Raw genomic sequence first — 13,944 nt, forward strand, 5'->3', positions numbered from 1 at the left:
CGGGCTCCCCGGCTGGCTGCGGGGTCCGGCCCGGCGGCCGCCTGCGGCGCGGCGCGGCACGGCGCTCCCGGCCGGCGGGCGGGCGCTGCATTCTCCGAGCCTCCACCAGAGGCTGCGGGAGGAAGGAAGGGATCCGTCCCTCGCTCGCACACTTCCCCCCTAGTCAGACACGCACACTCCCTCGCTCTCTCGCTCCTCCACACACACACACACACACACACACGCACACGCACACACACACACACACACACAAGCGCACTCGCCGCCGCGGCCCCCCCCCCCCCCCCCCCCGCCCCCCCCCTCCCTCGGCTCCTCCGGGCGGACGCCGGGGCCGGACCCGGCCGGGATCCCGCCCGCTCGCCGGCTTCCCGAGGCGCGGGCACCGGGGCGCAGCCCGGCCGCTCCCCGAGGTAAGAGCGCGCGGCGCCCGCGGGAGGCCAGCCGAGCGCCGCCGGGGGAGGCTGCGGCCCGGGAGGGCGCCCGGGCCGGGGAGAGGCGGGCGCGGCGCGGGCTCTGGGGCAGCGGCCCGAGCGCGCCCGGCCCGCGCCCCCTCCCCGGCGGGGCGGCGGGGACTTTGCCACGTCCAAACTTTCCCCGGCGCGGAGCCCCAGCCCGGGCCATCTCCCGGCCCCGGAGTCGCGGTCCCCGAGCCCGGAGCTTCGGGATGCCCGGCAGGCCGGGAGCCGGGAGGACGGGGAGGGTGGGGGGCGGCGGCGCCGGGGGGGGGGGGGGGCAGAGCCGGGGCGCGGGGTGGGGGGAGGAGTGGTGCGGAGACGGCCGAGCCAGCCTCGGCGCGGGCCGGGACCCCGGCGTTCCTGCCGCCCACCCCGCGCCTCCTCCCCGGGCCCGGCTCGCGGCCCCTCCCGGAGGCCCGGCGATCGGCGCGGCGGGAGCGTGTGCGCCGCGCGCGCGGGTGCGTGTGCGGGTCGGGCAGCGGCGACACGCGCGGCTGCGGCCACCCCGGGGTGGGGTGAGCTGGACCGGCTCTGGGGGGACCTTTGCAGTCCTGGCGACGTGACCTCCCCACCCCCTCTTCCCTCCGCCGTCGGATGGTCGGCCGGGATCGGGGTGGGGGGGGCGGCGCTGCCCTCTCCGTCCGCACGCGACTCCGGGGACTCTGTCCCCCCGCCACGGAGAAGGACCGGGCTTCTCAGGCTCACGTCCAAAGCGAGCGCCGCTCGGGACTGACCCTCGGGGGCCCGGGGTGCGGGACCGGGTGGATCGTGAGACCGTGTGGGCTGCGGGAGCCTCGGTGGACACTGTCTCCTACCCATGCCGCCCTCGCCTGGGGACCTGACCTCGCCACTCCCTCGGCAGCCTGGCTGGGTCCCGGCCCCAGCGGAGGCGCTGCCGGAGACCACCCTGTCGGGTGCCGCGGGCCGGGCGCAGAGAGAAGCCGGAGTCCCCCGGGGTCTCCCCGAGCCGCAGGGGCCCCCCCTGCTGGCGGGCGCAGCAGCGGGCCCGGCCGGTTCAAAGCTTCCCACACTCTGGGAACCCCTCGCTCTCTCTCTCACCCTTCCGAGTCGGTGGCGTTTGCCAGAAGGTGTGCATTCCAAGCCCTCATTACCGGGGTCTGAGTCTAGAGCTCCCTGGGTCCCCGAACTGGCCGGAGTGCCCATCCCGGCCAGAGGCTTGTTTGCCAGCCTTGGCCATGTCTCTGCGGGGTGCTGGAGCCCGGTCCTGTCTCATACCCTCTTCTTTCCCTACTATCCCGAAGGCATACCTACCACGTCCTCTGTCCCTAGCTGTATCCCCCACGCTGGCCCACCAGCACCCACTCCAACTCTTTCTGGAATGTGGAGGCTTGGTCCGTCTCCCCCTGTGTTTCCATCTTCTTTCACCCAGCTTGCTTCAGTTTCTCTCTGCCAGGGCAAGAGGCACCTTCTTCCCCAAGCCAGCCACTACTCCCCTCTGCCTCAGCAGGGTGCCCTGCTTTTTCCAGTGCTCCTGGAAGGGTCCTCAATGTGATCCCTCAGACACCACTTGGGATGCTGGGTTTGGGGTGTCTCTGTGCTCTTCCTTCCTGGCTAGTGTTAGTCCCTCTCTGCAGGGCTATCCCAAGCCAGCTAGGTCTCTCAGCCTAGGCCAGCTGCCTCCGGGTCACCCTGGCTGGTTCTGCCTACCTGGGCTGCCCCCCTTTCCATCCTAAAGCACTGGAAGAGGACTCGAGGTCACGAGGCAAGCACCTCGTGGGCAAAAAGGGGGAACCTGGGTACCCTGATATCCAGGCCTCACCAGTTCTATGTTGGGTGAGTCTGAGGGAAAATGGATCAGCTCCTTGTCCTTAGATGGCGGGCAGAGCAGGAAGACACTTGCTTCCGCGCGGCCTGAGGTATTTAAGGTAGATCCCTGGGCTGGCAGGGGAGGAAAGCTGTCAAACGCCTTTGTAGAAACTGAAGTGACAAACTGTTGTGACCCTGGGGGCGTGTGCCTGCGCGTGTGCGTGCGTGTGAGGTGGCTATGGTTTGTGTTGCTTCTCTGACAGTCTACTATTTGCACAGAGGCTGGGACCTCAGCCTCTGCTCTCTCCGGGTTGTCTGTCCCCTCACCCTGTGGGGTTCTGGGGATCCCTGTGGCGGGCTGGGCTGGAGGTGGGACAGGGAACTCCAACACAGCAAAGTTTGGAACAGTTTGTTTACCATGCCAAATAGAGGAGTTGGCCAATTAAATTCCTTCTTTTGCCTGAGTTTCCCCTCATTTTTCTTCCACCAGGAAAATCCATTGGAAACGCAGCTTCAGGTGTGGGGGGAGGATGGATTTCTGTTTATGTAACGGCACCAGTGCGGGGCGACCTGGGAGGGGGTAGGAGCTACAAACGCAGGAAGAAGAGGATCCTAAGGAGGGGCTCGGCTGAGTAAGCGCTGGACCAGACCTCCCTAGTGAGCCAGGACAGGCAGCATCAGTCAACTTGGCTGGGAGGAGACCAGGACCTCAGCCAGGGGTCAGGAACTGGAGCTTTATTTCCCAATGTCCCCCACATACAAGGAAGGGGGGTTCCCCACCAGCTTCAACTCCTCAGAGAACTCTTAAGATGGAACGCTTGATAGGACCCTGCTGCTCCTCAGAACCTTGAGTTTTGTTTCTGGTATCTCTAAAAGAAGCATAGGTTCATGCCTGCCCCAGCCCAGCCCTGCTCCTGCTGAGCTCAGGACAGGCTCCGGTATTAACCTTGTCATGACAATGGGTATTGCCAGACTTCGGCTCTAGTGGAAAGGACAAAGACTAACAACAAAGTTGCATTTGCACAATGGCCCAAGTCTATGTCCAGGGGAGGGAGATGGGATCCTGGGAGCAAAGGGATAGGACAGGAAGGCTGGAGGCACAGCCGGCTTGTACTCGGGCAAGCTGTTGACTGTCTTGAGGGCACTCAGTACCCAAGAAGAGTAGGGTCGAAAATCTATTTTAAGCTCCACTCAACAAGTCAGGTGCCCTAAAGGCAGTTGCATCTGCCTGGAGGAAGGCACACTCTTCTCTAATTTGCAAAAAGGCTTGCAATGCTCTTGGGTCCCGGGCCTGTGTCGCTGCTTGTCCTGAGAGGCTCCTGTTTTCTTACTCTAAGGATACGCACAGTGCCCATGCCTCAGCTGGGTTCTCTTTCAGGGGACTGCCTCCTTCCAACATCCGAGCATAGCCTGGGCCTGGAGGTGCTCCCTTCCTCCCGTGCGTTTCCTCCAGGCCCTGCCTTACCTGCTGTCACACTGAGAGCACTTCTTGTTTTCCCGGCAGACCCATGGGTCTTTGGCTATCTGCTTGCTGCAGGCTGGGTTTGTGACTTGCGGACTGTGTGGCCGTGGACAAGTTACATCACCTCTCTGAACCTCGGTTGTTGTGTTGTATTGGAAAAGAGAGACATGCACAAACCAGTTCCCTTAGCACTGGGCTGGGCACTCAGGAAGTCCATAAGCAAAACATTGATTACAGTGATATTCCTTTACTGATAATCCTGAACGAAATGGCTTCTCTGCTTTGGTGCGATTGCTTGTCTACCTGGGGCCTAGAATCGGGCTTCTTCTGGCCTAAGGCTCCTCCTGTGCTTCTGGGGTTGTGGAAACTGGCTGGTTAAGCAGCCAGGGGGCAAAGGAAGGCTCTGGATTTTCACAGATTCGTTTCGTCCTAGTTTCTGTCTTTTCTCCCCCAATCCATCCCATGATTTCCACTCTGACTTGGACACCCTGGCTTTGAAGAATCTAAACTGTGGTGGCAACCTCCGTGCCAGCCTCCAGGTCTACGGTCTCCCTCCTACCACAGCCTCTGCTGCAGTCGCAGTGATTGTTCTCCGGCACAGGTGGGCTCACGTCACTCGCTTGATTAAAACCCTTCCATGGCTCCCCATCGTCTACTGAATTAAGTCCAGACTCTGCACAGTGACATTCAAGGTCCTTGTAATCCGTCTGCATCCTCCTTTATCTCCTACCAACCCGACAGTCTTGCACAAGGCCCCGACCTGCCCTCCCTCTGAACACCCTGTCCAAAGATCTTCAGAAGCCTCATGGTCCATCCCAAGCAATACCTCTTCCCCGTGTCCCTCCATGCACCCATCTTTGAGTCTGCCCATCCATTCATAATACAGTTGAAAAACATAACAGGCAAACATGTGTCTGCTAAGCATGTGTATGTGCTAGGCATTGTGCTGAGTGTTGGAGACACAGCTGTTCATCCTAGCCAGCAGAACAGTGGTCCAGGGTGGCCAGCAGACAATTAAGCAATTCTCATCACCATGGTAAGAGCGATGGGTGAGCAACAGAGATTTTTCAGAAAAGCGAGGTAGAAGCAGAGCCCTGAAGGATTGAATAATGGTCACCTAAGGAGTGAAAAGGAAAGAGAGACCCTGGGCAGGGGTGTGGGGGAAGGCTCCAGGCTCAGGGTTGTGGAGGCCTCCCCCAGGAGGGGGAGAACAAGGGGTAGGAAGCTGCAAGGCCAGCTGCCTGAAGTGACTGGATGGAGGGTGCTGCCTTGGCGTGGGGATCACAGAGGGGCTACTTATGGAGCTGCAGAAGCGGGGCCTGTGGGGCTGGAGAGCCACAGGAAGCAGGGATGGGATGGGATGGCACCTTTGAGCAGTGGGGACCCTGAGGGCTTCTAGGAAGGGAAGCAAACACCTGGTGACCTTTGCCCGGAGAAGCTTCAGCCCAGCTTCGGGGAGAGTGGCTAGATTGGAAAGCCAGATCCAGGGCTGCCATTGCTGGGCCTGCTATGAGGGCTGTGTGTAGGACCTGAGGGGGCCGGATGAATGCAGGACACAGGTGTGCCTGTTTCTGGCTCACGAGGCTGTTGGGCCACAGATAGAGATAGGGGGCAGAGCTGTAAAGACTGGCTTTCCTTGTGGGAGCTGAAAAGCATATCTGTGCGGTCCTGGGGATGAAGGGGTTTACCCCATGTCTAGTCTAAAGCATAAAGAGGTCCACTGGGCTCCTGATTCTCAGGACCAGGTGCTGCCTGGGGAAACCTGTGTGACCGCCCGGTGACCACCCCTCTGCCTCTAAGCCTAGGAGAGCTTAGGTTTTCCTGCTGGCTGCCTCATTGTTGTTCTCAGCATGTCAGGTCAGCCAGGGCCACTTCCGGTCCCCAAAGACATCAGGTGATGTCTAGAAATGTCTCTGGGTCAAAGGCCATCGCTGGCACCCAGTAGGTAAAGGCTGACATGGCCAGACCTCCTGCCACCCAGAGGATGTCGCCACTCCGGCCACTCCATCACAGAATACTCTGCAGTACAAAGAGCAGTGTGGAGGCTGGGGTCTAGCCAGGGGAGACTCCACGGAGGCCGGTGTGGACATTTCCTTTGGTCTCCCGGGGGTGGAGCCTGGCACGTGGCTCACAGCCAGCGCTGCCTCTGCCGCATCAAGCGTGGGCTTAGGGAGGGGCTTAGAGCCACGCAGTGGCAGTGTGGCAGCCGGCACACCTATGGCTCCTGCACCGGGGCTAACCAAAGCTCTGAGGCCAGGGGCTGCTGCCCGGTATACAGTTCGCCAGCCCCTCTCCTGGTCTTGTTCATTTCTATCCTATGTTTTTCATTAGAACGTATAGATTTTGTTGGTTGCCGTTTTGGTTCTTTTAAATTTCATTATTATTGCTGTTACTATTTGTACATGTGATATATCATGTGCCTGTGGCCACATGTACCACGGCGTGTGTGTGGAGGGCAGAGGACCACTTTGCGGGGCCAGTTCTCTCCTTCCACCTCTGCATAGGTTTTGGGGGATTGGACTCAGGCTGTCAGGCTTGAGAGGCAAATGCCTTTACTTGCTGAGCCATCTTGCTGGCCCTGGTTGTTCGGCTGGTTCTGCTTGTCTATCTATCTGTTTTGAGATGGGGTCTCATGTGTCTCCCATTCACTTTGTAGTTGAGGATGAACTTGAGCTTCTGATCCTCCTGTCTCTGCCTCCTGAGGGCTGGTGTTACAAGCGTGGGCCGCCACGCCTGCTTTTATGCCGTCTTGGGAAATCTAATGGTGACTCCACACACGGTGGGCAAGTACTCTACCAACTGAGCTCTGTCTCCACCCCTAGATGTTATATTTTTTTTAAACAGATGAGTTGCAGATAAACGAAACGAGAAGCCATAACTCGCTGACTAAGAGCTGAGCTCACAGTTAAGCCTCATCACTGATCAGCCGCAGGATCCGGAGCGCCTCCCAATCGAGGGAATCCCTTTCGTTAACCCACCTCCTGAGAGAGTGGGAGGAGACACTGACCCAGGGCAGGGTGTGTGGCCTAGCTCGTAGGAAGAGTGTATTCACGTGGGTGTAAATGTGTACACATACATCTGCATGTCTTTTTATCTGGGGAAGTTTTTAATTAGCCGTGATCCCACTGCCCCTTGGCCACCATTTCCATACGTGTTCTTGTCGACGCAGACTTAAAATAAAAAAAAAATTAAAAAAAAAATGGCATCGTGCTTTGCATGTGTGCCTCTACAGCCTGCCTTGGCTCTGGGGAGTGGACTGTGAGCATCTTGCCATTTCAGTGAATAGACATCACATCACCCTTTTTTTAATAGCCACCCAGCCCGCCATTGTGTGGCTGTCCACAAGTCATGAGGCCGGCCCCCACGGTTGGGCACGTGCGTTGCTTCCAACCCTTCGCTGTTACAAACAATTCTCCTGTGAGCATCGTTGTACACACATCTTCACGCTTGTGTCCAGCGATTTCCTTGGGGACTGCTTGGACATTTTTTGGCAGGAGGTGCGCGTGGCACTGACCTGATTCCTTAAGTAGAAGCCTTTAAAGCCAGCAAGGCTGGGGGCCTCTGGGGAATAAGGAGGGTGCTGGGAGCCAGGAGACCATTTGTGCTCTGGATAGGCAGACTGTGATGGTTAAGAAGCGGGCAGCTCAGTGAGTGGCAACCACAAAGGCCTCCCTCCATCTTTTTTTTTTTTTTTTTTTGGTCACTGATATGTTGCAAGAGCAGGGGACCGGGGTTGGGGGTTGGGAGGTAGACCGATCCTTTGATGGGCAGAGTGACAGACACCAGGCAGACAGGGACATGAGGTGGACAGGCTGAAGCAGGCTGATGGATGGGTAGCAGAGGCAGGTGGATACAGGTCAGCAGACAGACAAGATGATGGACAGATGATGAGCTGGGCAGATTCAGGTGTCCAGAGAAAGGGCTGTGGCCTCAGGATGGAGCCTGTAGAGGCCACAAGCCGATGCTGGCATTAGGGACTGAAGAAGCCGAGGGGAGATGTAGCTGGGGCTCTAGAGCTCCCTGAGCCTTCTGCCACACAAGCAGCTGAAAGGCCTTGAGGAACCAATCGCCAGCTCGTTGTGTGGATGAGAACTCTCCCCAGAAAAGGGGGCCTGCAGCATCCCTTTTGGTTCAGTTTCAAATCTGTTTATTTACAGGATCCTCTTCTGGATGAGCTTAAAGGGAAATAGGGGGAACCAGGAACGTGGCTCAGTTGGAAGGGTGTTTGCCCCAAAAGTATAAAGCCCTGTATTTGATCCCTGATGCTAGGTAAAACTAGAGGTGGTGGTGTAAACCTGAAATCCCAGCCCTCCGGAGGTAGAAGCAGGAGGATCAGAAGTTCAAGATCATCCTTGGCTGAGTAGTGAGTTCAAAGCCAGCCTGGACTATGTGAGACCTTGTCTCAGAGCAAAAATAAACAGAACAAGGGAAGGGAAGGAAAACAGTGGACGGAGGGACTGCCAGTACACAGCAAAAGTTGCCCAGGGAAGGAAGAGCCTGTCTCACTTCCAGGACACTGTAATCAATTGCAGGATCCCACTGGGGGCACAGGAGCCAGACTGCCACTTAACGAGCAGAGGGTTCTGAGACATGCCACCAGCCTTTGGGCTTCTGTCATGACCTCTGAGGTTTGTGGAGAGGATTGGAGTCCTCACCCAGGGGGAAGGCTCTGGAAGCCTTGAATACCAATACAGTACTCCTGGTACTCGTTACACACACACAAATCTCAACAAAGTGGCTCACTGGGCCTAGATCAGGGAGGACAGCCCTGGAGCACTGCTGGTGTTGGAGAGGCTTTCAGGAGATAGGGCTAAGGAAAGTAGAGGTGGCTTGTGACGTCTGGTTGAGAGCTAGTGGCCAAGCTGGCCGGAGCACAGAGGGCATGAAGTGGAGGAGAGAGTGAGCGGCCGAAGGGAAGGTTCCTCAGCAATGTGTGACGCTTCAGGCCAGGGAATGCAGGTGATGGGGCGCTAGCTGGATCTCAGGATGAACCTAAAGGAAAGAGGACGCAGGAAACAGGGTGCTCAGAAGACAGTGGGGGAGGAGATTGCATGGGGTTGTGGAGAACACGGGCTGAGGGAAAGCTCCAGGCAGTCACCTGGACCCAGAGTAGCTTGGCTGCAGGAGATGCTGTGGAGAAAAGAGGGAAACCTAACAATATGGCAAGCCTGGGTACAGTGTGTGTGTGTGTGTGTGTGTGTGTGTGTGTGTGTGTGTGTGTGCGTGCTCAAGAGCACGCACGCTTGTGTGTGCCTATATGTAAGAGAACTAGGGCCCATTAATCAAATCAGGGGAGTATATGCTTGAGAGACTCCCAGAAAAGCTGAGAGTCTGCTGACATGTTTCAGCCACCCAGCAGCCCACCTAATGCCATCCATCCTCTGGTCATTTTCCAACCCGTCACCCACCCTCCCACCTCCATTCAAAGGTTGAGCTGTCCATGCCCACCTTCCGCCTCTGCCCACCTAAACACCCACTGTTTACCCAGCCACTCAATGCTGTGCACCCACCCACAGCTATCCACCCACACTCACCATCCACCCGCCCACACCCACTGCCTTGCTTTGTGCCTTCTCCCTGCCCACCTGTCCTCTCCCTCCCGACGGTGGAGACACCAGCCTACCCACAATGCACTTCTTTTAAGCCTACTACGTGCCGGCTCAAGTGAGGTGCCAGTTGCTGGAGACAGGGGTTAAAAAAAGACAGCGAAGAGCAGTGGACTCCTTAACCTAGGAGAGAGAGATTAGAAAGGGGCTCAATGTCCTCCGAGCTGTGAAGGGTCCTGATGGACTGTGGCCTGGAGATGAGCTGTGTTCTAAAAGTGTTAGCTGCTAATACTGCACACATTTGCTGTCTTGTTTTCTTTGGGTTCTGGGAGTGTGTATGCACATGCGCACTCTTGCCTATGCTGGCACTGTCTCCTTGAGGCCATTGCCGGTATCTATTGATTCCACATCTGATATCTCCTCCCATTGGGGCTTTATTAGCCCCAACAATAGGCACAAAGTAGATGCTGCCTAAAGGTATCTGGAAGTGGCTGACTGGACTCAGCTGAAGAAACGAGGAGTGGTTCCTAAGACAGACTGGTTCCTAGGACAGGGCAGAGGGAACTGGACACATTTGAAGCTGGAGGGATCAAGGCTAGGTAGCTGGGGTGGGGACTGGGGGGACCCGACTGCTGTGTGGGTCACCACTCTCTCTGCCTGTGTCTGGCTCTAGTGGGGTGCTCAAAATCACAGGGGTGATCGAGTGAATCGGAGCACAGACGGGGACATCTGTGGAGGGGAGTGGAGGACTCTGGCTGGGACCTTTTTCTGGCAGAAAAGGGTGTGGGGGGTGATCAGGGTGTGGGGTTGGAGAGCTGCCTGCAGAACAAGAAGATCAGCCTGAGGGGGGGGGTGAAGGTGGGTTAAAGCAAGCGTGGTACCTGGCACAGGGCGGCAGCAACAGGTTCTCAAAAGAGCCCAGAACAAGGACTTCTCCCTCAGCCCCACACCCCCACAGCTGACGCTTGTCCTCAAGGAGTCCCTCATTCATGAGAGCCCTTGCCTCCTTCCTGTGGAGACTATGTCCTTTCCTGTCCCCTCATAGCTCCTGTTCTCGCAAACCTCAGCCTCCTACTGAGTCTCTGGACAGAGCTGCTACTGACTCCTGGAGAATGCTGTGTTTGGGGCCTAGGCCTCCCTCCTCACCGTCCCCAACAGAACCCAGCTTTAGTTCACAAGCCTGCCAACCCCTGCCTCGCACCAGATCCTGTCACCGAGCCTCTGTTACCACAGGTCCTGGGTCATGGCACTGTTCCGCTTGCCCTAATGAACACCTGGGCACTTTGCTCAGCTGCTTACCATATTCCCTTTCTGCCGTGAGCGTGAGCCGGAGTTTCCAACAGGGAATTTCTGCACACACACACACACACACACACACACACACACACACACACACCCCTTGTAAATTCTCAGTCTCCCTACAGACCCCTCTGGAGCCCGGTGACACATCCCTCTCTAAACAGTAGGCTTGATGTCCTCCACGTGTGGCAGCCAGCCTAGCGGAGGTGCCAGCTTCTCTGCCATTCCAGGGTCTCCGCATCCACTCTGCAGGCCTTGGAGAAAAGCCCATGAGACCCTCCCACCACCTGCCCACCACCTTGGGGCTTCGGGAACAGGGGAACTTGCAGGTTAGCAAGCAGGCTGGGCTGATGGTACCAGCCGTGTTGGCAGCTCCGCTGGGCTTGGCTCACAGGCTGGAGAATCCGGGACTCGATGTTTCTGGGTTAGGAAAACAATCACAAATTAGAGAAAATGTTTTGGGAAATTGCTCTACTGCACAAGAGGGAGGTTGCTGAGGAAGGGAGCACAGGAGGGAGGGAGCACCCCAGGAGGGAGGGAGCGAACATGGGAGGAAGCACAGGGAGGGGAGAGGAAGGTAGGTTGAGAAGGATGGAGGGGAGGAGGGAGGGGGAAGAAGGAAGAATAGGAGGAAGGGAGGACCAGAGGAAGGATAGAAGCAATGACTCCCTGTCAGCTTGAGACACTCAAGGCCCCATTTTGTCACCTGACATAGTTCTTCACCGGCTGAGCCAGACACACCTTCCTCAGCTAGCTTTGCGCCAAGGTTGCCTCCCATCCAGCAACTTTGCTGAAGCCCCTGAGTGTACTCCTCCTGAGCGTCCTTTCTGCCCTTTGTGTCCTGGTGGTACCTGGACCATCCCTCTTGACAGGTAACATATTGACTGGCTAACATTGGGCAAATCTTTTTGACTCCCTGAACCTCAGTTTCCTCATCTGTACAGTGGAGTCGCTGGTCACAGATGGATGAGGTGACTTGTACGTGGTGTCTGTCTCTCATTGGGCACCACCTTCCTGGGGACGACACTGCAAGGTGTCCTGACTTCCAGAAGAGCCCAGCTCCTGGCCGCTAGGCCAGCAGTTATCTTGGAAGCATCGCCGCTCACCCACTGTGGACTGCTGTGTCCATGTCTGTCCAGGTCTCCCCTGCTGAGCAAGTGTAGAGAGAGGTACTTGAGTTTCAAGGCAAGAGCTAGAGAGCTAGTGGATCATGTCCTGAGAGAGCAACGTGAGGCTGTAAGGCTCAATTTTGTAAGTCATCTGGCCATCAGGCCTGCCCCACATCGGGCCTATTTTCTGTCTGGAGGAATTAAGAGAACAGCCCAAAACAAGAGTTCTAGAGTAGCCAGGCCCTCCTGACAGCCGGGCTCTGCACAAATCACACACCTGCCTCAGTTTCCCCATCTGTAAGAGGATATGATAATCACTGTCTCTGATCACCAACTGGGCGGTATTTGTGCCACACTTAGCGTGGCAAGGCCCCAGGCTTCTGCGGAGCAGGCATCACATGGGCGCTTCCTGATGGGAGAATGAGGTTAGCCTCAAAGCCAAGGGCTCTGTTTTGGAGCCTACAGTTGTCTGTCTGAAAAAGGCTGAGCTGAGGAGGGTGTCTACAAAGGTGGCTTTGAGAGAGAAGCAGGAAAGAGCTCCAGGGCGCCCAGAGGTCCCAAGGAATCTTGCGAATTCCACCTGCCCTTCCTGCCCCTGACCAATGGAGATTCTGGCAGTGGGAGGGGACTCTGTGTATCTTGAGAGAATGGGTGGCCTGAGGGAACTCTTCAGGTAGTGAACAGGGCTAGGAGAGGTGTCCTGGGAGCCCCCTTGTCAACCAGAGGGTGCCTAGGACCTGTTCTCTCTGCTGTACAGTGAGCCAGTGTCCGTGCCCAGAGTGACTCTCGTGTAACAATGCGTGGATGTGTGTTTTGCAAGCCTGTGCGTGTGCAGGCGCGTGTCCCCATGTGTGCATATATATTGATTTCCACCTCACTTCCTTGAGACAGGGTCTGTCATTGAACCAGAGGGTTTGACGGGGCCTCTGGGAGCCACTGTCTCTGCCCCTCCCCTTGAAGAGCTGGAGTTCCAGGACCTGGTGGCAGCCATGCCTGGCTTTTAACAGGCGAGCTAAGGATTCAAACTCAGATCTTTGTGCTTGCATAGCCAGTATTCTTACCCACTGACCGTCTCCCGATTCTCCCCAGAAGTGATCTTATTCTCGCTTTTCACTGCCTCAGTTTCCCCTTCTGCTGAGTCCTTCCGCTTGCCCTTTGCTTCTTTTCTTCCTCTCAAGCCTTCTCCCAAGTGGGAGATGGGAGGGGCCCCAGAGGAGAGTTTGAACAAAGTGGGACTGCAGACAGAACTTTGGATTGGTTGGCCAGCGCCATTCTTTTTCCCAGTTGCCATAGCAGCCATTTCCCGGGGTTGTCAGTGATGAAACTCATAACATTGTTTTCAAATAATCCGTGTAATTGAAATAACAATTGAGCTGTTAACTCGTCTCTCACACTCAGGCTAGGACAGCTCCTCCTCCCTCCACACGCTCCTCCCCACCCCGGAAGTCTCTGTCCCCTCCTAGCTCCTCTTCCCGGTCTCCAGCCTTGGGGTTGGAGGAAGATGGGAGTAAGCATGGCTTCCCCAAGTGAGTCAGGAATCAGTGTATAATTCTCAGAGCTCAGGAACCCCATCTTGGAGAGAACTGGAACTTGGAGAGTTGTTTTGTTTTGTTATTGTTTCTGGTAACTCCATTGGAGGAAAGGAGCGAAGCCAGGGCCACACAGGAAAAGTTGCTAAGTGCTGGATTGGGAAGGGCACAGATCAAGCCCAGAGTCACCCTTGATTTTGTATGCATTGTCCCTACTCCCTCCCTCCCCACTTTGCTGGTGAGTAAACTGAGGCCTGTATAGTTGTATATACCAGTGTTTTTCTAATTTCAGAAAATAATGAATAGATAGGAAAGAGTGTTAGGTCATCTCTTCTCCCTATCTCCCCAAAGGAGGATCTGAGACCTGGTATCCTTTGTCAGAGGGCTTCCTGGAGGAAGATGCTTATCTCAGAGTGAGAGGCGGGGAGGAAATGGCCAAATGTTCAAAGTGCGCATGTGGTGACCATGGGACCTGAGGTCCCTGCCTGGTGCTCAGAAGGTCTGGGATGAATTGAAGAACGGGAAGTGTCTGGGATCACAGTGAAGGCAGGGCCGACAGACAGCTGGCTATGGCTGCTTCACAGAGGATGAAAGCATTAGAAACAACAAAAATGTCTGCTCTTTGTCCAAGGTGCTCTCTGAGTCCGCAGACCGTGTGGGTGGCTAGGGTGGCAGGCCCTGGCTAGGACAGGGGGTGGGGCAGTCCTCAGAATGCAAAATAGTAGGGAACGGCAAGAAGCTGGCTTCCCTCTCTGAAGTCTTGAGAGTGGCACCTGG

At 56.7% G+C, this 13,944-nt stretch overlaps 2 protein-coding genes across 3 annotated transcripts in view; one reads left to right on the forward strand and one right to left on the reverse strand.

Annotated features, from left to right (window-relative positions):
- The window catches only part of LOC129668143 (collagen alpha-1(III) chain-like), a 2,203-nt gene extending 584 nt beyond the window's left edge, over positions 1 to 1,619 (reverse strand). Inside the window, exons 1-2 of the mRNA XM_055595927.1 lie at positions 784 to 1,619; positions 338 to 657 (exon numbers count right to left, since the gene is read on the reverse strand). Of these exons, the coding sequence (XP_055451902.1) occupies positions 338 to 657; positions 784 to 1,619 (1,156 nt within the window). The remainder of the gene's footprint in view (positions 1 to 337; positions 658 to 783) is intronic.
- The window catches only part of Cdh22 (cadherin 22), a 117,419-nt gene continuing 103,781 nt past the window's right edge, over positions 307 to 13,944 (forward strand). For both annotated transcript variants that reach the window (XM_055596260.1, XM_055596262.1), the window contains exon 1: positions 307 to 410. The gene's annotated coding sequence lies outside the window, so the exon portion shown is untranslated. The remainder of the gene's footprint in view (positions 411 to 13,944) is intronic.

Source organism: Psammomys obesus, unplaced genomic scaffold, assembly GCF_907164565.1.
Source record: "Psammomys obesus unplaced genomic scaffold, mPsaObe1.curated_primary_1811, whole genome shotgun sequence".
In the NCBI taxonomy this organism is placed as follows: domain Eukaryota; kingdom Metazoa; phylum Chordata; class Mammalia; order Rodentia; family Muridae; genus Psammomys; species Psammomys obesus.